This window comes from Dermacentor silvarum, chromosome 4 (assembly GCF_013339745.2).
Source record: "Dermacentor silvarum isolate Dsil-2018 chromosome 4, BIME_Dsil_1.4, whole genome shotgun sequence".
Lineage (NCBI taxonomy): Eukaryota > Metazoa > Arthropoda > Arachnida > Ixodida > Ixodidae > Dermacentor > Dermacentor silvarum.
Window position 1 is genome coordinate 13,017,591 of NC_051157.2, and position 26,035 is coordinate 13,043,625.

The 26,035-nt window shown below is 45.7% G+C and overlaps 1 protein-coding gene across 1 annotated transcript in view; it reads left to right on the plus strand.

Moving 5' to 3' along the window:
* The window catches only part of LOC119448180 (uncharacterized), a 54,969-nt gene extending 34,413 nt beyond the window's left edge, over nucleotides 1-20,556 (plus strand). The window contains exons 12-19 of the mRNA XM_049665135.1: nucleotides 3,761-3,987; nucleotides 8,741-8,865; nucleotides 8,954-9,060; nucleotides 10,827-11,128; nucleotides 11,988-12,100; nucleotides 13,185-13,443; nucleotides 14,554-14,744; nucleotides 19,308-20,556. Coding sequence (XP_049521092.1) covers nucleotides 3,761-3,987; nucleotides 8,741-8,865; nucleotides 8,954-9,060; nucleotides 10,827-11,128; nucleotides 11,988-12,100; nucleotides 13,185-13,443; nucleotides 14,554-14,744; nucleotides 19,308-19,486 — 1,503 coding nt within the window. The 3' untranslated portion in view covers nucleotides 19,487-20,556. The remainder of the gene's footprint in view (nucleotides 1-3,760; nucleotides 3,988-8,740; nucleotides 8,866-8,953; nucleotides 9,061-10,826; nucleotides 11,129-11,987; nucleotides 12,101-13,184; nucleotides 13,444-14,553; nucleotides 14,745-19,307) is intronic.
* The last annotated feature ends 5,479 nt before the right edge of the window (nucleotides 20,557-26,035 follow it).

Consider the following 26,035-nt stretch of genomic DNA (forward strand, 5'->3'; position numbering starts at 1 on the left):
AGCACAACCATAAATCGCAGTGGCTTCGACACTCCAGCGTGGGTGGTTCATCTTCATAAATAGGTCTAGAGTAAAAGTCTCACCTATGTCACCAGCATTCTTCATTGTTATTTCGTAAAAGCCCACTCCAGCGATCACTGCAATACAGTGCAAGTAAAAAATAAAATTGACATCTACCTCGATAAATTTTCTAACGCGTCGAGTGGTCGAATAATTCGGCCTGCCAGTACCAGCTAGCTGCGGTAGGCCCCTGATTCAATTAGTAGAACTAAAGAGCTTACGCCGTAATGACTGGTAGCATATTCGAACCGGGAGCAGTTTTACCTGCAGCGTAGTTTCATTTGTGAAAAGCCTGCGTGGGTTTTCTCCATAGCTTTGTGCTATACAGTCACAGAGTTTTTCCTTGCACGATTCTTCTTGCACCTTGCGGATTTAGACAAAACAAAGTGAGCAATGCTACACAGCGACCGAGGCATCGGAAACATGTCTGAGGGTGTAGACATTTTGGACATTACCTCTTCGGTAATCTGTTGAACTGCGCCGCAATGCACCAGCGTAACTTAATGGGCAGCCCTTACAAAAATTATATTTCAAAAGACCTAGTTTCGACAAGGTTTTGTGAGCAATGTCGAAAGGGCACTTCCTTCTAATAGCATACGCATTTCTGACGCTTAGTCTGCCCTTAGTGCTGCAGCTAGTACTTTGGTTCTGACCGATAAACTGCTATGAAGTTAGGAATAAATACCGTAAATGCGTATGCTATTAGCAGGAAGTACGCTATCGACACTGGTATTTGAAACTCGTTGAAACTCGGCCAATCTTTTGAAATTTATATATATTTTTAAATGCTGCCCACTGAGTTACGTTTATGTATTGCGGCGAAGTTCAACAAATTGCCGACGGGACAAAGCCTAAAATTCCTGGACATGGGTATAGTATTTGTACCAACAAGTATATGTATAAAGTGGGGAATATATAAAAGAAAACAAGATAGCACCGTACGTGTACGCAATGGTAAAATAACAGGCCTTGAGCTTGCACGCATCGGTAAAAAACAAACAAAATACACTTTCTTTTTTTCCCGCTTAAGCTCTGGTTTTGTTATCTAGTTTCCCTCTTTCTTAAAAGTCCATGTTTTTACACATCTGTACCATTATTAGCCGCGATCAAACAAGCTTTCGTCAAACCCAGACAAGATGTGGGGCATTGCAAAATCGTTCATACCGCAGAAGCCAAGACTACCACGTGAAAGGTACATTCCCACTGTCTCCGTCTATTCATAAGATTATGTGCCAAGTTCTTCATAGGAAGTTTAGAAAATTTTGCTCCATTTTTTGTGCTGTGAGCACGCAGGAGACGCTTTATAAGCGATGCCAGCCACGTGTCTTTTTCTCTGAGCCATGCAAGAAGTAGTTGTCCAAGGTTTCTTCAAAAAGTGCAAATGACCCGACGAATAATTCAAGATCAACGTGAAGAGATATGGAAAAATTCACTTGAGCAAAGTTCACACAAAGTCCACAAAATGTGGCACAGGGTTATCTGTGTCACCGAGGCAGCGAAACTTCTAAGGCCGATATAGCACTGCACATGGCGAGTCTGAACGCGTAAATATTTGTTCATGTTATTTGTAAAATCGACGAGATTCAAGATGGCGTTGTGTAAATTTGAAGGAATAAACGCAACCGAATGTACAGAAACCAATCCGACATAGGTGTATTTTCAAGCAACATGAAGTTTGTAGAACTGTAGCAAAAAAAAAAAAAATGTTTATTTTTATATGAAGTGACAATTCAGCAGAACGAGATAAAAAGTGTCGCCCGGAAACAAGATCGAAACAAAGGTTTTTGACTCAACTCGTCAGCGTTATACAGGTTCTTTCACTTAACTTGGGCCAAAACTTCAAAATATGCAAATGCTACGGAGCTGGACAGAACCAAGGTAATGTTGTTTGCTATCGATTGAATATACTCAGATTATTTATTTGCATTCCACCGAATTACATTATTAGTCTTAATTAATCAATTTCTCAAATATTATAATTAGATGAAAAGTTTCAATGAGAAAATTGTAGAGCAACATGCAAAACTCCCTATACAGCTTTCTGTTGCTCAATATGTGCTACATAAAAGTGTTTTTCCGAGCGTGAAAGAAGCCCGCGAATAAACGCACAATTGCCGCGACTGGCCGCTCGAGGTACTTTGCGTGTATTCGCGGGCATCTTTCACGCTCGGAAAAACACTTATGTCGCACGTATTGAGCAACAAAAAGCTGTATCCTGAGTTTTTCATGTTGCACTACAATTTTTAGAGCAGCATAAAGTCGCCAAAAAAAAAAAAAGAAAAAAACTGAACTACGACCAGCTTGCATAAACAATATCGAAGCCTGGCTGCAGTTTCCACTTTCGCCCATCGATAACTTGTAGAACCTTTATTACGTGCTGAGAGTATTCCTCCCGCAGTGCTAGCGAGGACCGCAACTCGCAACACTATGTTTGGCTTGAGCGAAGCTGTCGGCAAACATGTCAGCCTGGAATCGCTGGTAAAAGACAGCTACACGTCCCCGAACACGCCGCGTAGCCCAGCAAAACGCTGAATTATACTAGTGAATGTCTCTATGATATGAATACCTCCTGCAGGACTTCCAAGCGGCAGCGCATTCTGACATACCAGGCATGATGATGATGATAATGGTGAAGTGAAACATCCTGTATTTATTAGCTGCGTCATATTTGATCGCTCCACTAGCTCCACATGTATCTTTCTGTAGACACACTCTGCACAACCTATCTTATGAGTGTTATGAAAGTTGTACAGAAGCGAAATCACAGGAGCGATAGATATACACAGAAGCGAGAGCACATCTTTGCGTCTTCGCGCAATCACCTCCCAGCTATAATAGTTCTTTGTTTGGACAGAAACTGTTTACAGGACTGCAAATTCCACTAATTTATTGTGCCAATCATAAGCATAACGCTCTATTTAACAGCACCAAAAAATGTTATTTACATTAATTTTTGAGATTTCTTTGTGTTGCAGGTTTTCTGACGTTTCACCAAGTACAGGTGAGATGGCGACTGCGTTGTGACCTTAGAGGTTCTTAGACTGATTGGCTCTGACGCGTCTTTAACTCCGTCTTTGTTTCCATCGGGCGCCCATGTTTTCCTGCAGTGCTTTACGCAGCTTTGTTGACGACGAAATCCGCTTTCACGAAGGGTGGCCGTCGCATCGGCTTTTAAAGTAATTGCGGATGCTTTTGTCACCGCTCGTAACCGCACCGGGGCTGGGATGTTGGCGCGCTTGTCAGGCTTCCGGTATCGGAACGGAACCCTGACGTGAAGTCCATGTAGTGCATGGTGAGGAACGCAAATATGCCTGTTATCATTTGGTGGCTCGACCGCCGCGTGAGTGTCAAAAGCTCAGTGTGAGATAGGAGTTCTGGCAAAGGACTGGAAATCTATGTTTGCCGTATTAAGACGTCCCTAGGATGATGACGATGACGGTAGTCGTACTTGATCAATACCGAAGAAATAATATAGGCTTATAGGACTCTACCATTATTAGGCAGGAGGCGAAGTACTCAAGGTATAAAGGAAGCCTTTGTGAGCTGTCTGTGGTTGCAGGGGATAAGTGTGATGACGGCGATGACAATGACGGTGACGACGACAATAATAGTGACGAGCGGAAGGGCATTATCATAGCTTGAAGGTTTTAATTTACACCCAAGCAGCACGGCAACCTTGTAAAACACTTGTTACTTTCAGATGTTCGAATGGCGATCTTTCTGGACGGTGTTTACTACTTGGCTTACTATCATCGTCGCTGCTATTCTGATGGTTAAGAGCTTTCGTAGAAAGAGCGGAGGGCAGAAGAACAAACTTACGGCGCCTGGCCCTTGGGGAGTGCCTATTCTTGGCTATCTTCCATTCCTCCGAAAACCCTACCACACAACCTTCAGGGAACTAAGCAAACAGTACGGACCCATAATAAAGTAAGTACTGACGATGACCTTTTTTTTTTGTTGTTGTTAATAAGACGGTTTATTGATGTGTGGTTTATTATTATGTGGCGTAATTTGTCTTTTTTTTTGTCCAGCTGGGGTGGTATTTTTGTAGCATTTACAAATGTTTCCCTTAGTTTTTATTCACCATTTATTGCTTTAACATGTCGAAGAGGCAAATAAATAAGGAACAAAGCATGGCCGCCGGCAGTATGCAATCGCCACAGTGAGCGAACGCTGCCATAAGTGAGTTGTTCTTCCTCAAATATGGCACGCACCCGTTGCGGGAGTTGCCCGCCATAACCTGGCCAAGAACCAGGTGATAAGTAAGGTTCATGTTACTTAAATTAAATCGCAATGAATAATGTCCCAAAGATGCGCAGTGACGCCGTAGTGGAGGGCACCAGAATATTTTTGACCAGCTGGGGTTCGTTTAAAGCAAAACTAAACCTAAGAACATAGATGTCATTGCATCTCGCACCAATGCGACCACTGCGGCCGGCAATCGAACCCGTTACCTCGTGCTCTGCAGTAAGTGGGGTTCGTCCAAATCAGGTCACTGCTTGGTGTGCGTTGCGCAACTTGTAACTACCACACGACATCTATCGCAGGAAACATTTTCACTTCTAAAAGTAATGTAGCAACATGACTCGCCAACGTAAGGATTGCAGTACACCAGAAACAATATGACCGCGTATAAAATATGAGTATTTATTCTACTAGATGTGACAACCTAGTAAAAGCTTCCCATATGTAAGTGTTGGTATACTCTTCTAACTTGTGTCGCTTATAATTAAAAAAAAAACATATTCCTAACCACAATTCGGAACAAGAATTTGAGGGACGCTTAGAATTCAAGGACAACAAAAAGACTTAGTCAACCTTTCTTATGACAGAAGTGGAGCTGTGTGCATGTTTCTGGCCAGTAGCCGTTACAGAAATACTTCAATGGGCTATCAGAGATGAACATTTATACTTGTACACTGAAGCCCGAGTCAAATGTTCACGTTTATTGACAATCTGATTCAGGGACTTTGACAACGACACGCGTGTAGGAGGAGGAAGAGGAAAACAAAAGGTGAAAGGCCGAGAGGTTAGCCAGATTGAGTTTCCGGTTGGCTACTCTGCACCGGGGGATGTGGTAAGGGCAGGAAAGATTAGAGTACAAGAGAAGATAAAAAAGGAACGCATCAGTTTGCACATTTTATAGTTTTTCAAATGAGTCCTGTTTCTTTTGAAAATAACACTAGCGCTGTTAAAGCAGTTCGTGCCGACGTCGGCTGGGACCAGGCTCCAAGAATTCTGGCTTCTGTTAGGGGACGGTTGTCAATCTTGTTGAGTGCGGTGCCGAGGCTTTTTCTCTGTGCACTAAAACGACGACAGTCACACAGAAGGTGCGCTATCGTCTCTTTGCACCCGCAAACTTCCCACTCTGCACCAATTGTGGTCATTCCGATAAGGTAGGAGTACGCATTTGTAAAAGCTACTCCAAGCCATAGGCGACAAATGAGAGTTACCTCCCATCGTGGTTAAGCCATGTGCAAGGCGGAACTTCAGATCAGGATCCAGGGAACAAAAGCGCTGTTTCTTAGAGCCTGCCGAATTCCACTGGGCTAACGTAAGCTCGCGAGCAAGCGCACGAAGCTTTCCAGCTGCGTCTGTTCTGGACATAGGGATAGCGATGCAACCGGCATTGGTATGCGAAGATGGAGCGGCTGCGTCTTTTTGCTCGTTTGCAAGGTTACCACAATGACTTGGGTACCATTGAAATACGATGTCATGTCCTTTGTCAACTGCCCGATGGTAAATTTCTCGTGTGTCCGCGACAAGTCGTTCGTGGGGTTCACGGCGTAATGCAGAGAGCAAACTCTGGAGAGTTGCTTTGGAATCGCAGAAGATGGACCATTTCTGAGGCGTTTCCTGATCGATCAATTCAATTGCTGCACGCAGAGCTGCAAGTTCGACAGCAGTCGCTGATGTCAGGTGCGATGTCTTGAATTTTATGACTAGATTTTCCTGGGACAAATACTGCAGCTGCTGAACTGGAGTGCATGATTGCATCGGTGTATGAAGTAGCAAAAATTCTGCCTACTTCAATGCTGCTGACGGCATTTCTGCCTTCTTGATGCCTGGAATGGTAAGGAATACTCGAGGTGAATGCAGAGACCACAGTGGCAACGAAGGCCACGCTGCTGAGACGTAATTCGATGGTAGCGATGCTCCGTGAGTAGTCAGGAGACGGCTAAAGCTCGTATGTGGCCTAGTTGCTGGCAGGCGAGCAAGATGGTGAAAGGGTATCCTTGCAACATGTTGAAGGTGCACTCTTAGAGCATCGACCGCAATGAACGTTAATTGTTATTTGGTGGTCACGCGCTATGGCAATTGTGGCTTAGGGAGGCCAAGGCGTGTCCTTAGAACTTGGGCTTGTATCCTCTGAAGTGTGTGAAGGTTCCTTTTACTAGTGTAGGAGGACAGGCAAGGTGATATCGAACAATCGTGGGAGACAAGATGGTTTAGTAGACTGCACGAAATACGTGTTTCGGCGCTCACCGCACCTCAGAGTTAAACTCAGATGACGCAGTGTCCGAGAAACGCATCGACAAAATAACGAGTTGTCTCCCTAGACCCACAGATGGTGTTTTACAGAAAATAGCGATCCGCAGCAAGTACTATTTTACACATCATCATCATCAGCAGTAGCAGCATCATCATCAACAGCCTATAATTATGTCCACTAGAGGACGAAAGCCTCTCAGTGCGATCTCCAATTATCTTTGTCTTGCGCTAGCTGATTCCAACTTGCGCCTGCAAATTTCCTAACTTCATCACCCCACCTAGCTTTCTGCCGTCCTCCACTGCGCTTCCCTTTCTCTTGGTATGCATTCTGTAGCTCTAATGGTCCACCGGTTATCCATGCTACGCATTACATGGCCTGTCCAGCTCCATTTTTTTCTCTTAATGTCAGTTAGAATACCGCCTATCCCCGTTTGCTCTCTGATCCACACCGCTCTCTTCCTGTCTCTTAACGTTAGGCCTAACATGTTTCTTTCCATCGCTCTTAGTGCGGTCCATAATTTGTTCTCGAGCTTCTTTGTTAACCTCCAAGCTTCTTACCCATATGTTAGCACCAGTAAAATGCAATGATTGTACACTTTTCTTTTCAATGACAGTGGCAAGCTCCCAGTCAGGATTTGGAAATGCCTGCCGTATGCACTCCAACCCAATTTTATTCTTCTGTAAATTTCCCTCTCGTGATCAGGGTCCTCTGTGAGTAATTTACCCAGATAAACGTACTCCTTTACCGACTCTAGAGGCTGAAAGGGCTGGTACACCGTCGTTGATTGGCTCAAAACGCCAACATGGCGGAATTCGATAACATCGCGAAGTTTGATTACGTGCAGAATAGCACCCCAGATGTAGGAAGTTTGGTAACATTGTGCCAGCTCCGCATGTTCATGGGGTACCATTGTCCGCGAGGCTCTTAGGAAATGTGGTATCAGAAATACCATAGACGCTATTAAACCAAGCTATTAAACATCACCTTTGCGTTCTGCGTATTAATCTTCAACCCTACTCTTACACTTTCTCGGTTAAGTTCCTCAATCATTTGTTGTAATTCCTCCCCATTGTTGCTGAAGAAGACAATGTCACCTGGAAACCTAAGGTTGCTGAGATATTCGCCGTTGATCCTCACTCCTACACCTTCCCACTCTAAGATCTTGAACACTTCTTCTAAGTATTTAGTGAATAGCATTGGAGAGATTGTGTCTCCTTGCCTGACCCCTTTCATGATAGCTAACTTTCTACTTTTCGGGTGGAGAACCGACGTGGCTGGGGAATTTTTGCAGATATTTGCCAAGATATTCAGGTATGCCTCCTACATATCCCTAAATACGGCAAACGTCGAGACATACTACATCTAACAACATTTCCCGCCGATGGCTAATGACAGGCAGGGATTGCAAGTTATGTGATAGTTTCATGCCAGTTCTAGCAGTTTGAGAAGCGGGCTGTTCAAGAACGTCACTGCTGTGACTACTCCACTGACTTAAGCACTGTTAACGACCTCATATTCCATCCTTATCGAGCTATTACAGACGAGCATTTTCTTTCTTTTTCTGAAAGTACTTGCAGAACAAAAAAAAAAAAAAAAAAAAAAAACTGCCACACAGGCAGTCCGTATAGATGGTTAACCAGCGAAGCTGAGACTTGCGGCCCCGGTGTTTATCACTGGTTTAATCCCGACGGTTCATTCAAGCATTTCTCAATTATTGGTTATGTCTGTGTTTCTTAATGAGGTTACACACGCGTTCGGCTGCGACCGAGAAAACGACGTCACTGACAGTATGCCCGCAGTCCACCGTTGTGACACTGCCGCTTGCGATTGTTCAAAATTAAATTACTTCAAAATTAAATCTGTCCGTCACGTAAGACAATGAATGGCTCATACCCCCGTAAACGCGGCCGCCTCATTACGATCACACAAGAGAAGTGAAATTCTACGCTGAAATGATGAGCGGAAATGGGGCAAGCTGTGGAAGAAGACGACGACGCTCGGGCCATTGCTGATGATGATCGTTTCTGCGTACAGGCGACGGACGGACGGATCGGCTAGCCATTCGCTGTAAAACGGCCATTTATAGCAGAATATGGCCACTTAACGCCATCTGAAGTCGAAACTAGCGATATTTGCTTGAGACAGCCACGTCTTAAGCTGGCCGTTAACGCATTGCAAAATTTATAGGTTTCGCCTTGGCTGCAAGGACGTGCTGGTACTCAACGATCTCGCATCCATTAGGGAGGGACTGTCAAATTCAGACGTGCTATATCGGCCCAGCGATTTTGTATTTCGCCACCTTGGAATAGAAGGTATGGCGATATCGACATATAACTAGCTTTTGCTTCGGTCTATTTACTTTGCTAAAAGTATTTTACTTTCATTTTTGCTTGACACAAGGTATCGCATCTATTAACGGAGAACCATGGCAAGTGAACAGGAGGTACTGCTTTCACGTGTTGAGAAACCTCGGTTTTGCAAGGAAGTCTATGGAGAAGCATATCCAAGTAAGATTTGTCATTTTAGCATTGTATATAGTTCTAAGGGGGAGCTTCGAACGTAATAACGTATACAGTATGTTTGACAAGAAGGAATAACCTTTGTGTAAGACTCCATGCCAATCACAGATATGTTATTATTTGCACGTTAGTTATTGCCCGTATTAGGTTACACATTCATCTTGTATGGTGTGCACTCTGAGAAACGAAATGCCTCCTCATCCTTATACAGTCGTATAATCATGATTGGCATAGTGGCGTGTTTCATTTATATTATAACCCTATAGTGTTAATAACTACTATGACCACTGCGACTCTTGCAGTTACGCACGGATTACTTCTAGTTTGATCATTTGCCTAATGCGTGTTTCTTAAGACAACCCCTCGAACAGATTATTCACTCTTGCTCACTTAGCATTCATATAACGCCTTTATTAAATAAGTTATAGAACCTTTCAGTGTTATCAATAAGGAAAATTCTAAAAAGTGTTGTGGAGCAAGGGCACAAATGTCACTAATAATTATGATATTGCTTTTTGCTTTTCTCCACTGAAACCTAAACATTATGGAGTGTTTTACAGCGGTGGTAGATTTCGTAGAAATGAGGCCATCATGCATAGCACTGGACGTGTGAAAGAAACGCTAATCTCTGTCTTCAAATAAAACATTAGAATGAAGTGGTTATTTTTCATTTCTGGTGCAAGATTCATGGAATACTTGGAACATTACTAATCACGAGAAAGAAAAAAAAAACGCTCCATTGTGGCGCCTACCCAATTTCGATTCTTTTAAGAAATTATAAACGCACTGCCCGTCATATTCCACTCACAAGTATTTCATGGCAAGAGAGAGAGAGTTATGGCGATTTGTTCTGGCTTGGAAAAACAATATTTACTGAACCCGAGCTACAGCGAAGCGAGCCTCAGGGTATCTAATCTTAATGTGCCGTCTATGGTATTTCTGATACCACATTTCCTAAGAGCCTCGCGGACAATGGTACCCCATGAACATGCGGAGCTGGCACAATGTTACCAAACTTCCTACATCTGGGGTGCTATTCTGGACGTAATCAAACTTCGCGATGTTATCGAATTCCGCCATGTTGGCGTTTTGAGCCAATCAACGACGGTGTACCAGCCCTTTCAGCTAATAAGCGATGGCAAGATGAAGAATTCGACAAGATGGACGAATTCGAAAGTGTCCACAATAACATCTCCGCAACGACGTGTGAATTTAGTGGATAAAAGAAATATTTAATGACAACAATAGTTTGTCACTATTGCTGTCTGGCCTTCGCAATCAAGTCTAACAAGCATGCTGTTTTTAGCTATTTATTCCCCAAAAAATGTTCACCTTAGAATTGAGTACATACGGCAAGCGGGGCCTGTTACGGGGCAGGAGAGTATAGGGCTCCAAATCATTAACGACAAGGCGCAGAGCTATGCACACGAAAAACATTCATAGGCTGAGCTATGCTGAGCTAGACTGAGCTATGCACGTGGGAAACAATGTATTGCGAAGGAGTGCGCCGTTGGGTTGTCTATATGTGACGCAACGCGCTGCCTATGGAGCAAGATTTTCGAAAGTTTTCGGAAACTACACGCCTAATTTCTTTCTGCATCTTCCTGCCAGAACAATTCTATTGAAGTTAAACACGAATTTTTTCTCATGCAGGTGTTTTATTTCTTATTTCTTTGTTATATTACTTGTAGCGTTATAGCACAGATGATGATTAAGAACGATAAGGATTTCTTTTGTCTTTCATCCTATGCCAGGAAGAGGTGCAGTGCTTTATGGCTGTGCTTGCATCAGGCAAGAAGCAGCCCATGTTGGTGGCCCATCCGCTTGCTTCCAGCGTGGCTAACAACATCTCAGCTCTGGTTTTCGGTGAACGCTACGAGCTGGGCGATCCAAAGGGTCGCTACGTCGAGGGAATGCTGAGCAAGTTGCTTCGCGAAGCACACTTCTTCTCCCCCACGGATTTTATACCTGCCCTTCGCTTTGTGGCTACGCGGCTGCCAAACACGCAGTTGTACGCAATGAAATCTGTCCTGCAAGAACTGACGCAATTCATCAGGTGAGCTAATTTACAAAGTCGAAGTCTTTCTGGTCGACAGGTTAATTGCTTTTCGCGGAACTAACAAAAGAAAGAAAAATCAGACTACAGAACAACACTGGCCCAAACTGACAGCTTCAAGTCAAAGTAATCACGAGAAGCTTAACGCCTTTTGTGCCTCGTCTCCGTTGTCAGTGTCGCCTTTTGCGCTATTCTGCTCTCGTCACTACCTTTAATGGGAATGCGACAGCTGTCATTTGCCAGTTTTGTTTTGCGTGGAGTGGCGCCTAGATTTGTCCAGGGTCCTACAGACGGCAACTTTTTCAGAATCTGGCACGTGATTTCCTGTACGCCTTGTATGTTAAGGCTCCGAAACAAGTAAAAAAAATTAAAAGAAGAAAAGAAAAAAAAAGAATTTAGCTCAGGTCGGAAAGTTTGTCGCCTGTCCCTTCATTCTTGTAGCCTGCTGCGGCCTCAACGAGTGCAACGTTGAGGCAGCGGAAGGAAAAGACCAGACAGCACTCAGGGTGACGATAATTAGTCCGTCCTCTTGTTATTAGAAGGCATGCTGAGCTGACGTGATGGCGTGTATAATAATGCCGCACCATGCTATTGCGGTAATCGCGATCACAACGGTACCATACAGACGGCATGTCAGCACTATGCTTTTTTGGCGGGTGTTGTGTTTCAAGCGCGCGTAGGATAACACTTACCGCAGTAGTGAAATGTTCGCTATGTTTAAGTTTGCTTTCCCAATCAATAATAATAAAAAATATTCCCAGCGCCGCAAACATAGCTTCTGAAGCAGACAAATGTAAGAACCTCGCAAATCTGAAACGAGGACGGAATAGTCGAGTAATTTGTGTGTCGTCTATTACAGGAAAGAAGTGCAAGAACGCGGAGCAGCTAAGGCGGAACATATGGACAAGGATTTCATAGATGGGTACTTGAGGAAGATAGAAGAAAACAAAGGGAAAGATTCTCACTTTACTCGTAAGTTCTCACAAGACCCAAGTATTGTTGAGTGCAAAATTCAAGAAGAGATGTTGCGGAGTGCAGAATGATACTAAAAATTGTGATACGTACGATCGAGTGTTACCAGAAGGAAAAGTTTAGAACGGGGCGTACACAACATGACGTGCGTAGCGCAGCAATGCCGGGGCGATGTGGTGAAACGATTGCAACGATATATGTGCGCGCGTCCGTGCGCGCGGCCAATGAAATAGCCCAGCTCGCGATGCATAGAATGCTGTGAGGCGTTACGTTTTTACCATACTTTGACTGTCCTACCCACATTTGTCGCCTAAGCACAAATTAGCTCACTCGGGCGGAAAAGAACGTTCTGCAAGAAAATAACATTTGTCTTCTACCACAGATTTGTTTTCCTTGCCTCGTCCAGAAACTTAAAGGTGAATATATACACGGTGCCCTTCACTTGACCTGCTATGTGTTCAAAACTACCAGTCTTCCTCATTCTGTTCATTCCAGCAGATCGAGTATTAAATCCGCGACGCCAAATTGGTCCAGAGCTCACAGATACTCCTTTATACCTATTTTATCCCATCTAACTCACTTTTCTGAGTTCTTAACCTCGCGTATACTCTACCAGTGTACAGCGCCAAATCGCGTTCTAGTGTTGTAATCTTTTGTTTCTACTTTGCCATTCGATAGAAAAAGTACGTACGTTTCTAATGTTGGCGGTTGAGCTATGTTAAAAAATCATTCTTGTTGTAAATGACTATAAAAAAGCAAATGGACTGCCCATCGTTACTTTGTAGCCCCTACATAGGGAAAAATTAAATTAAATTATGGATATTCATGTGCCAAAACCACGATCTGATCATGAGGCACCCCGTCGTGGAGGTCTCCGGATTAATTTTGGCACCTTGCTGTTCATTCACGTGTACCCAATGCGTGGTACCAAAGTGCGTATTTGCATGGCGGGAATCGAACCCGCAACCCTGAGCTCAGCAGCACGACGCCATACCGCAGCCGATAAAGGGAATATAGAAAAAAAAGTCAATGCATCCATGAAGCACACCGATCTACGTGTGTGAGTATACAAGTTTCATCGCAGTGTCAACGCTCGTGGGCAGTACAGTGAACTTCTACAGCGCAGCTACGAACACTGTGCGAAGCGCTGTCTTGTGGAACCTGTACATAGCGGCCAGCGACCCTGACGGTCAGCAAGTACGCGTGCAGCGCGAAATCGACTCCGCAATTGGACGCAAGACGGCGCCCACCTGGGAGGACAGACGTCGCACACCGTTCACCATGGCGTGCATTCTGGAGGCGCTCCGCTGGAGGACCACGGCGCCTCTCGGCCTGCAGAGGGCGTAAGTACATCAATGGAAACAATGTTCTATAGCGTTGAGACGAGAGTTGCGGCGTCGGTACGCGCTTAGCTTACCCGGTACGTGCTTAGATAAAATGGAGAGAAAATGGAGGGATCTTATCCAGAAACGCACCTGTTTGGCTGCCATACACAGGATCAGGGTAACAGGGAATAATAAAAAAAAACAAAAAAACAGAGAGGCAGGAAGGAAAGATGCACTGAATGTGTGCCCACACGTGGACAGCCCACAGAAACAGTCTGAAAGCGCAAGGATGTCACGTGGTGTCCCGAGTGATGCCTTCCCCAAGCAGCCGCCTTTATTTTGCGGTAATCCTTTCAAGACATTGCCACGCTATGAGGACGGTGAACAAGAAAACACTGCCAAAAGTTCCGAATCGCAGTTTGCAGGCTCAGTAGTGAGGTCGAACAAAAAGAGAACACTACAAATCATGGGCATCCTACTGAGCCCAAAACAGAAACTGCACAGCACACTAAGAATATAGGAGTCTTATATTTCGTGGTGACACCCAATGCGCCAATATAAGCTAGAGACGACAAACGTCATTGTGCTTCCAGGGCAAAACTGACATTGAGCTATCCGCATGTGAAGCGTAGTTCGTGAGCCACATTTTTACATTGTAGTTAGTCGTTTGTGCCTTCATTTGGCGCTGCGAATACGTTTAGCACCTTGTATGTTGCAACGGTTTGTGCGATCAAAACGTTGTCGCACAATGCGCATTTAAGCCCAGCTGTGGGGGGGGGGGGGGGGGGGGGGTACACCTAATGCCGATCGAGAGAGAAGCCTACTAGATGCACGTCAGCTCGCTGCGCTACCTTGTGCTGAGAAAAGGCAACGGAGAATAATGTTAGATACAAGTTCCGTTAAGCCACCTAAGCGTTTCCCGTTACTGCATCTAGACCAACGTAAAATGTTCAACCAACGCGCTTACATTGGTTGACATCAATTTTCGTGCCTGTCAAAGCTATATATACTACGCTCAGCTCAAAAATAAATTATACAATCTTTACCCTCGCACGACATTCACAAGTGAATTGTTATATAGTAGGTGCGGATATTTGTTTATCGCTTATGTGCATCTTTACAACACAGTGCAGGCCGTGACACGGAAATATGCGGGTACCACGTTCCTGCCGGCACAATGGTTGTTGCAAATTTATGGAGCCTTCACAACGACCCTGTCGAATGGCGGGAGCCGTTCAAGTATGATCCCACGCGATTCCTGAATGCTGACGGCACCGAGATGGGCGAAAAGCCGGCGGCGTTTCTTCCTTTTGGAACGGGTAAGGCCTCAGCACGACAGGTGTTTTTTCACGGAATCCAAACAGCCATGTCCCCTATGTTTCTTACAAGTGATGTCGTACTATGCCAACACGCGCGGTACGCTAGTGCTAAAGAACGGCCACTAAACTGGGCACTGCCAAACTTAAGCAAACAATGTGCTAAATGCAGTCTCTGAGCGTTATGACGATAAAAAATTACGTGATCTAACCCCAATGTTGGAATCTATGTGAAGCGAAACTTAAGTAAAGCTGTTAAAGAGAGAGATATAGATAAATGAGATGCGAAAAGCAGTGAGGTTAACCGGAAGGTAGATATCCAGTTTACTACCCTGCACTGAGGAAGGGGTAAGGGGAGGCAGAAAGATAAAGAGAAAATGCACACACCTAGAAAGAGAGGGAAATAAAAAAGGGCAAAAATAAATAAATGCTGTGAAGCTAAGGGTGATGCGTACAATTTTGTGATGACAGGTGTACGCTCAGTAAAGCGCGACGCGTACCAAGCAGCAGTTAGGAATTCTGTACATCTTGTGTCACAGTAGGACATACCCATTCTGGTGGATTGAAAGAGAACGGGCAGACACCCAGTGGTACACATCGAATAGCTAAATGAGAGAAAGCAAATCATGAAATCCATAAAATATAATCAAGCATTCTATGAACAGATCGGTGTGCTTTAGAGATATCTGTGAGCCGATGTTATAGCTTCGTATTTTATGTAGGAATCGCACATAGTGGGACGACATGCACATTCGGGAGGATTGACCAAGAACCCAGTCGGACATACTGAGTGGCTAAATGTAATAAAATAAAGTAAATCGAACAGTTCCTTATATACATTTCACCATCCCATTAACAGATCGGTGTGCTTTAGAGATGCATTTGAGCCAACATTATATGTTAATCACGACCGTATAAAGCCCGCAGGCAATGAAGCCAAGGGAAGCATAGGGATAATTAGATGTGGTTGAAATTGAAATGCAGACAATAATGAAGAAAAGAGAAATGAAAGTGGACGAAAAGATATCTTGCGGCGGTGGGGAGCAAACCGACAACCTGGCATTACGTGTTCGCAAGATGTGTTAGCAACATTCGCAGTTGCTAATGTGCTATTGCGTCGTGTAGGTTCAGACCCCACCGGCGACAAGTTATCTTTTCGTCTCCTTTCATTTCCCCTTTTCTTCATTGTGTTCTACATTTAAATTTCACCCACACCCAATTACCCCTATGCTTTCCTTGACTTCATTACCTGCTGGTTTTATATGGTCGTGATTAACAAAAATAGAGCCCCTATCTTTCCTTCTCCTGGACATTATAGGCTGAGGTTTTATGTAGGAAGTTACTGTTTTTTTTTACCCAGAACAGAGCGACACATACGTGGTCAGCATACAAGGATTTTATAAACCCTTTCCTGGGTACCTCCATATAACCTTTCTTTATGTATAAAAAAAATGTCACAGTTTCGCCCAAAAGGCGAAGCAATGGATGCGATAGCAACACAGCAATGTCATACGAAGTAAGGTGAGCGGCTTTGGTAGCAATATGAATTGTAGTAAACATGAGCTGATTAACTAAGCAGGTGTGCTGCGGCGTAAGTAGACCGACATGAAGAGAGACTCGATGACCACGAGAAGGCGCGTGTGAAACGGTGGTGTTGATGAGAAGCGCTGCCCGTGGGCAGCGCGTGCGAAGGGACACACCTGTAGCGCTGCACTGCCGATCCGGGCAGCATTGCATGTGTAGCGTGCGTTGGAAAATGTGGCCCGACTATTACTAACTGTGGTGTGAGCGCGCACAAACAAACATGAATAGATCACACTGAATGACTGCAGACAACGACTGTCAAAACGCTGGCAGCAAGCGCATATACGCCGCAGCGGGCGAAGGTACGTGCGGTCTATTGCTTCAACGGAAACTGAGCGGCGAATGCACAGCGCATAAAGGTCAGAGCCGTGTGGAGATGAGAGACGGTGCGAGCGAGCGACGAGCGCGGTTGTTGGCAGAGTAGAAATGCATCCATACGCTTCCATCCATACGCTTGCGCGTAACCCGCGTTCACGAAGTGAACGTCACTGTAATTTTTTAAAGTCTTGCCCTGATGTCGATTACGGTCGCAGCACACTCTGCGCGACCGATGCAACGCGCAGAGCGCCTACTCATCAAGGACAGATGCATCGCGTGCAGAAGTTCTTGACGTGCGCACGCAGGTGCACCGGAGTGTAGCATATGTCCTCATTTTGGTAGACCCTCCGTCTGGCGCAAGTGCGCTATTGAAATAATTCAATTTCTCAAAGTAAAGTGCGTCACAAAATTTGTTAAGTACGACTTACACACAACCTGAGACATCATAGCATAAGATTGTAATTTGAACATACGAGAAAACATAACTCTGTTAGGCGGAAACTAAAAATTACACTAGCTCCGGATGGATGGAAAAAATCACATCATCTCACCCTACGGGCAACCATGGTGGGATGCGAAAGCATCGCGGGGGGTGCGCATCGAGTTTCGTTTCACTTGGCAACACAACCCAATGAAAGTTAAAGTGAGAGAATGTATTGAGGAGAGAGGAGACGTTTGTACGGGGTTGTTGCGTCTTTATTTAGAGATCGTACGTGATTCCTAGCGTCGGTGCGCTAGGAATTGGTGACGGAAGCACAGCGAACGCGCGCTTTATACTGCGCCGCGAAACTTGCGCCGCCTACTGGCGTACCCTTAGAGAGAGAGTAAGAGAGAGGGTTATATGCAATGATTTGCTGCGCCGCACCTGTGGCGGAGAGGGGGAGAGGGGAGGAGGAGAGCGCACACCTGCGTAGGAGAGGAGAATGAGGGCGAGTTGCGCATGCACAGTATGGGTGCGGACGCCGCAGAACGGACACTGCCCCGAGCATAAGATGCTTACGCATCTAAAACTTTATTATGGTCCATTGGGTCGCGCTAGTTTCCTAGCCCGAAACGGGCCGCTCCCACCAACGTTTATGGATACTAAAAAGTATCTATAAACGTTGGCTCCCACGTTGGGACCGGAAGGCCTAGCCTATCGGCCGCTTCGCGGGCCCGTTGGACTGCCCATAGCTGTTTATCTAACGTGAGACTGCGTAGAGCTGCGTCCCACCGCTCTTCAGTGTTGTCCTTGTCGCTGCGTAACACGGTGCAACGCCAGAGCATATGACTAAGATCTATGGTGTCGTTACATTTAGCGCATGTTGTAGGTGTAGAGATCTCCGGACAGATCTTGTTGATTAATAGAGGGTTCGGATAAGTTCTCGTTTGTAAGAGCCTTAGCGTAATGGCCTGAGCTCTATTTAGTTTACTGTGTGGAGAGGGGAAGACCCTGCGTTGTGGTAGAAGTGCTTGGTTAGCTCGTTGTACGTGAGGTCCTTGCATTCAGGAACCTCAGCATATTCTTGCCTTGTGGCTGCACGGTTGACAAGTCCTCGTGCAGCATTGTGGGCATATTCGTTGAGGTTCACGGGACTAGCTCCGGAGTCCAAAAGTTTTCTTTGTCGACGTGACGGTGCACACGCAGGCCGCAGAAAATTTCTTGGGGCAGCCATATACAGCCTCGCTGTAACAAATCTATTCGGCTAGACAGCAGTCTGCATATATAGTGCACAGTTGCTAATGTTGTGCCGTCCAAGTGCCTTGTGTCGTGATCATGTCGCAAAGTGATCGTATTGTCGTTTGCTGGAATAAATTTTTCTCTAAACACAGTGTTAGCAGCACACGTGTAGCCAGCTGCTAAGGTCAGGACAGTATGGGAGGATCCGCAAAGAAAGCGTCACCAAAAAAATAAATAAATTGGCTGCGGCTTAGCTCAGATAACCATGTATATGCAAAACGAAAGCCTGGTTTAGCCTGGTTAAGTCTTGGTTTCACTTGGTTAACCTTTGATTTAGCTGTAATTATTATACTTAGGTATACACTCATCGTTAAGCCAGGTATAAATTATAAGCTGACAAGTCCAAGCGTTTTGCGAGGCGAACGGATCGCTCTTCCTCAGTCTTCGACGCTAGCTTCGAACGCTTGGCATTCCGGACCCTCTCCAGTGAAGTAGCTCGCCGGGCGATATCCGCGGGGTGTTCAGGCGCCGCTTACGGGGTGGGCAGACGCCGGTCAAAGGCCGGCGGAGCTCAGCGCGGCGAGTCACGTGATGTGTTGCCAAGGCTACAGTGCAGCTGCGGTCAAATGAAGGTCACATTGCTGGTGACAGCGAAACTCGGATCGACTAGATTAGTAAAGCTTTCGCTCTAATAGTATGCACTTGCATGCGACTCCATGAGTGCTTGTGCTGACTGCACACTATGACACCATTTACCCCTTGGAAAGCGACATCATGACGTCGTCAAACGCTAAGGATTGAACGAAGTAGGCGGGATATCAATAATTAATTCTTTGAAAATTTATCACACTTCACATCTTGGCGACTGAGCAAAGAGGGTAGGTAAATAATTACTGAGACACACAAACACTTCGAGCATGCAGACTGACTTTTATCTGACGTCGGATAATTCTTCCTAGTCTACGTGGATTATATTTTTTTTCTTGTCTTTGGTTCACTTGCAGGAAGGCGACAGTGCCCGGGGGAAACGTTGGCCCTGATGGAGGTTTTCCTGTACGTGGCTACAACGCTTCAGAGATTCAGGGTTCTTCCCGAAGAAGGCAAAACCATCTCCCTCGCTACCGCGCCCGCGGTGATTGCTGTCGCGAATGAGATGCAAGGATTGCGTTTCATACCGCGATAGGGAACAGCGAGTGACTATTACTCATTGATTTGAGAGTTTAATGTGCTCTTATGGACAAATATAGACCAAACTAAAGGAAGTTGTTCAGATATGGCGTGCACTAGATGTAAATTAAGCAAGACATGCGGATATATTTGCTACAAAAATTGAGTCAATGCAAACCAAGCAACAGAGAAAGACAGTTTACAAGGAAGTCAAGCGTCAAAGTTGATTGACAAAAACGGAGCCAAGCACATTATACAGCTCCGCGACTTCAATGGTGTTGGATCAGTACAATTTAATAATTTTCTGCACAACAACTTGCAAAAGAAGAAAAATTATGTGAAAAGGATAGCTTACGACGTGGTTAGATAAGTCATGTCAGAAAGTGTAACCCGGTGATGAGATGCCACTTGTTTCAGTGTGATGATACGAAGAAAGAGAAGCATGCATGTAGGGGTGTGCGAATTTTCAAAACTCTCGAATAATGAATGAAATGTTGCCTTATGCAATTCGATCTTTGAATAAAAAAGTCACTATTGGTAAATAGGAATATTTTTTAGCAGTTTTCGAATGCTTTAGAGAAGTCAACTGTGCACAATCAAACATGAAATTTGAGCAATATTGCCATAAATTTGATCCCTATGGCCATAGTAGGCATACAAAAATTAGAAGTTTTATATGGAGTAAGTACAAAAAAAATGACAAGTTACGAGCAGGGTACAGGTCCCTTACGGAGCTATAGAATTTATACACAATGATCATTCGCACTCGCCGAAAGGTCCCGGGTATGCGAAATAACTAGATATTGTTCCTAATAATTTATGCTTTAATAAGCAAGGCTTCATAACGTGCAGTGTAATGGCCGAAAGCTGGTAACGTTAATAACACTAGGATGTGAGCATTGTTTCATATTAATGGTGACGACTGCTGTTCAGTACTCGAAACTGTTCAAAAACTATTCGAAAAGTTTTCGATATTTGATTCGATTAGTTTCTGTCACTCTTCGGTTCATATCGAAAGCGACGGTATGACGACGACGATGCCCACGAGTATTCCGAAAAGAAAGCATTGCTATAAAAAAAAAAAAGGGGGGGGGGGTCTATTAGATCGCTGAACCAAACCAGGCGACCACGGAAGTTGCGGCTGGTAAGCACTACGGGAACAATAAGAGCAATCGTAAAAAGGTCTGCGAGTAACACGTGGCTGGCGATAGTGCTACTCGGTGCGACTATAATTATTGCTCATTTCAAAGACCCTTCGCCCGACGCATCTTCTAGGCGTCGTTACCCAACTCGGTCCGTTGAACTCTTTAGCGCTGATTCAGCACTTCCTTATGAAAGATTCATGGCAATGTAGTCGTGAGAAGACGCTAAACCATATGGCTCTCTGTGGCTTGGAGATGGGATATCTGAACTGAAACGGTAAGATTTCTTTAGCCACCACGTGATGAAGGTTGATCGACAAAGGTAGGATGGATATATTAAGTATGCATTTAGGTTGGCGCTTGTTAACCTGAATGAGCGATTTAATTGTCTAGGGATACGCGCTTCCGCGAGCAAAGGAGAACCGAAAGGGTCAGAATTGTTCAAGCGTACCATGTCCGCGTCTCTAAGCGTTTTGCAACAGTGCCGAGGCTCCGGATAGTTAGTACATACCTAGAGCGCGTAGAACGGGTGATAAGTGTTTTTATATCCGAGTTCATTTTTCACCATTGGTTCTATCAAAACTAAGCGTCCTGACGCATTAATGCGTTTCTGTACATCAATGAGTGTTTCAGTCATTTCAAGGCGCGAGCTGCCTCGAACGACCGAGAGCGTGCACTGCCTGGAGCCACACCACCCAAGCCATGATCTGAAGTGAAGGCGCGAAAACGACGACGGACGAAGAGAGAGCACACACACACAGGGCGCCACTTCCAACAATGTTTAATCAGAAAGGAACGCCACTAATTTATACAGGGAGCACAATCACAGTTTCTCAGTGCGCATTCGCGTTCAGGTAAAGTAGTTCTTTGCGTGATAGAGATATTGAGGCAACACTTACGCACTTATCACCTACTTCAATGATCCTGTTGGCCTCAATTTTGGCCTCTTCGTCCGTCGTCGTTTTCGCGCCTTCACTTCAGATCATGCTTAACCAACACGCCCAACTATCCATCCTAACACCCAAGCCATGACATGGCGAGCCTGCTGTGGCGTTTCCATAAACTAGGTTTACATGCTCCAATTTTTAGCTTTCTTTTTGCTTTATACTGATATTTGATTCTTATTACAGTGAAGCTGTATATGGCTAGGGTTCCATGTATTTTTCGTGTGTGTGCGTCAACAATAAAAAATGTGAGCATGGGCCGATTCCGGAGATCGTGAAATACCGGGCCGAGCCGCGGCGGAGGTGAAGCAGGCTTCAAGCACTCCGCCTCTAATTATAGTAATAATAAATAATAATAGTAAATAAAATAAGTAAACCAAGATACATTGTTTTAAGTCGATGGGCATACTTGAATCGTTTGTGAACAGCGCATGGACTCACGAGCAGGAAGCTATACATCCTTCACTCGCAAGGAAACAATGCCACCGACTGGGGGCAACGTGTATCTATAAACGTTGACTGTGGGGATGTCTGTGCCGCACATAGAAAGGACGGAATTGGGATATTCAATATGCATATATCTCCAGGCGCACCCAAGTGTGATATCGAGAAGTTCATAACCACGCACGTTACATGGATTAGCCGTGATGACACTACCCCTGTGATCATCGTTGGATACTTCTATGTGGAGATTTCAAAACTAGACCAGAAATGGTTCATTCAGTTTGTGCTAGCAGAGTGTGGTTTCAAGTGCCACGCCAATCCAAGTCACTCAACTACTCAACAACGGTCGTCCATAGATTTAAGTTTGGCTAAGAATCTGTCTAAGGTTGTAACGGAACCGATCAGTGTATATCAGAATGATCGCAAAGCTATCGTCACTACCATTACAAATATGACGAAAAATTCATGTACCCCTGTCTAACCCTGTGTGATGTGCTACAGCTTCGCTGGTCATCCATCTCCACAGAGCGGAATGGATCCTCAACTTTTTTTCATTTTTTATAAATGCCTTAGACTATATTCTACCTCTATGTTCGTGTGTGTTGTAGTACGTCAACTTGAGTACTCGGACTGCAGTGCACTTTAGGTTCTTACGCCATTGGTTCGACTTGTTAGGCCAGCATTTCTTTTTTTTTTCGTCGGTAATGGTGTGACTGATCAGCATTTCATTGGATCGTGCGGGCGAAAGCTTTCCAATGTTACCAAGTAAAACGGAATATTTACTGTACACATAACTTGGTGTAAAGAAAGTCGAAAAAGCAAAACACAGCAATGTTACCATAATTGGTCTTAGCCAAAATGGCCGGACATGATACATGAAAAGTGTTTGTCCACTTGGGCCCCTTCCAGCTGACTTCTAATCTGCAGCCGGATAAACGCATCATGATGAATACGGATTACGAGTTACTGGCCAACATAAACCGCACAAAAAAATTGTTAATTCGAGTGAGATATACGCAAGTATACGCGCATATATATAACAGGAGAAGGTAGGAGATCAAGGGGCCACTTGTTATATGCAGAAATGAGGGCACAATGGAGGTGTTGTCGTAAACAAAACTTTAGGTTTATTTATGCGAACAGTTTCGAGAGTGGTACTCTCTTCGCCGTAGTTCTATTATAATGTTACGGGAAGGAAGAAACGTACTGGTTTTACAGACGGGTTTTAATGGCTACGCAGAGAAGCGAAAACCCAGAATCTTCTTTGTCGTCTCCCAAGGCACCAACCATGTCTTCTTCTTTCCACCTTACGCACTGTGACATTACCCCCGTCAGAAGAAGCACCTTACTGGTGCGACTCACTGGTTCCAGAAAGGAACGGTTTGAGGCGGCTGACGTGGACGACGTCAGATAGAGGTGAAGGCACGGTAGCATCCAGAGGAGACACTTCATATGTGACAGGCGTCACCTGGCGGAGGATGCGATAAGGGCCGTAGTATCGCGAAAGGAGTTTCTCCGAAAGGCCGACACGTCGAGATGGAGACCAAACTAGCACAAGATCACCTGGTTCGTATTCGACATCGCGGTGGCACTGATCGTAACGGCACTTCTGACGTGTTTGGGAAGCAGAGAGACGAAGACGGGCAATCTGGCGTGCCTGGGTCGCTGCGGTTATAACATCACGAGCGTACTCCGTCGGCGAGTCGAGTGTGGTCGAAAGAAGAGTCTCGAAAGGCAAGGTCGGTTCACGGCCATATAGAAGGTAAAAGGGCGAATAACCAGCTGTGTCGTGGCGCGAGGAATTGTACGCAAACGTGACAAATGGTAAAGCAGTGTCCCAGTCGCGATGATCGGAGGAAACATACATCGCGAGCATGTCAGTTATTGTCCGGTTCAGGCGTTCAGTAAGACCGTTAGTTTGAGGATGGTAGGCTGTAGTAAGCTTGTGTTTAGTAGCACAGGATCGAAGTAAGTCGTCGATGACTTTGGCAAGAAAGTATCGCCCGCGATCGGTGAGAAGTTGACGAGGTGCGCCGTGGTGTAAGATAACGTCGTGAAGCAAGAAGTCAGCGACGTCTGTAGCGCAACTGGTGGGAAGGGCTCTTGTAATGGCATAGCGGGTGGTATAGTCCGTAGCGACGGCAATCCACTTATTTCCGTCGTTTGATATAGGGAATGGTCCGAGAAGATCAACGCCAACGCGAAAAAAAGGGTCGGTCGGTATATCCAGAGGCTGCAGCAGACCAGCGGGATGTACAGCAGGTCGTTTTCGGCGTTGACACGACTCACACGCGGCGACATAGCGACGGACGGAGCGGTTGAGACGGGGCCAGAATAATCGTCGCTGAATTCGGTCATAGGTCCGAGAGACGCCAAGGTGTCCAGCAGTGGGAACGTCGTGCAGTTGCTGGAGTACAGTCTGCTGAAGATGAGACGGAATGACGATTAGCAGCTCGGGCCCGTCTGGGTGCATGTTGCGGCGATACAGGGTGTCATTTTGTAGTACGAACATGTGAAGGGATGGGTCAGACGGGTCAGAGAGCAGGCGTTCGATAAGCTGCCGTAACGATTCATCGCGTCGCTGTTCAGCCCCTATGTCTTTCAAGGCGGAAAGCGAGAGGACGCAGATCGGTGCGGCATCCACTAAATCGTTCGGTGCATCGACGGGGTGACGAGACAGGCAGTCGGCGTCCTGATGTAAACGACCCGACTTGTAGACTACAGTGTATGTGTATTCCTGAAGGCGTAGGGCCCAGCGACCGAGGCGTCCGGTGGGATCCTTGAGGGAAGAAAGCCAACAAAGGGCGTGGTGATCGGTTACAACCGTAAATGGTCGACCATATATGTAAGGTCGGAACTTGCCCACAGCCCAAACGAGGGCGAGACATTCCCGCTCAGTAATCGAATAATTGCGCTCAGACGGGGAGAGGAGGCGGCTGGCGTAGGCGATAACGCGGTTGTGCCCACGTTGGCGTTGGGCTAAAATTGCGCCGATGCCGTATCCACTGGCGTCAGTGCGAATTTCTGTCGGAGCAGAAGCGTCAAAATGGGCGAGAAGCGGTGGTGTGGTGAGTAGCGTGATGAGGCGCGAGAAAGAAGTCGCTTGTTCAGAGCCCCAGCAGAAAGGAACATCTTGCTTGAGGAGGTCAGTCAGGGGACGAGCAACATGCGCGAAATTTTGCACAAACCGACGGAAGTAAGAACAAAGACCGATAAAGCTGCGAACATCTTTGGCAGAGGTCGGTACAGGAAAATTCTGCACTGCACGAACTTTAGCGGGATCGGGGCAAATGCCTGACGAATCGACGAGATGTCCGAGCATGGTTATTTGGCGGTGACCGAAGTGGCACTTGGACGAGTTGAGCTGCAGGCCAGCGGCGCGAAAAACGGAAAGCACAGATGAAAGTCGTTCAAGATGGGCCGCAAAAGTTGGAGAGAATACGATGACGTCATCTAAGTAACACAAGCAGATGGACCATTTCAATCCACGCAAGAGCATGTCCATCATACGTTCAAAGGTCGCCGGGGCATTGCACAAGCCGAAAGGCATTACCCTAAACTGATAGAGGCCGTCAGGTGTAACGAATGCGGTCTTCTCACGGTCCATTTCATCCACGGCAATTTGCCAATATCCGGAGCGAAGGTCTATTGATGAAAAATAAGTGGCACCGTGAAGACAGTCCAGAGCATCGTCGATCCGTGGAAGCGGGTATACATCTTTCTTGGTGATCTGGTTTAGATGACGATAGTCCACGCAGAATCGCCAGCTGTTGTCCTTCTTTTTGACGAGCGCAACAGGGGAAGCCCACGGACTGGAAGAGTGTTCAATAATCCCTTTGGCAAGCATTTTGTCAACTTCGCTCTGGATAACTTGTCGCTCAGAGGGCGACACCCGGTATGGGCGTCGGCGAACAGGTGCCGCATCGCCGGTATTTATACGATGCTTCACAACCGTAGTTTGACCCAAAGAGCGATCGTTCAGGTCGAAAATGTCGGCGAAGGACTCGAGGAGGTCATGGAGCTCTGCGGCGGATT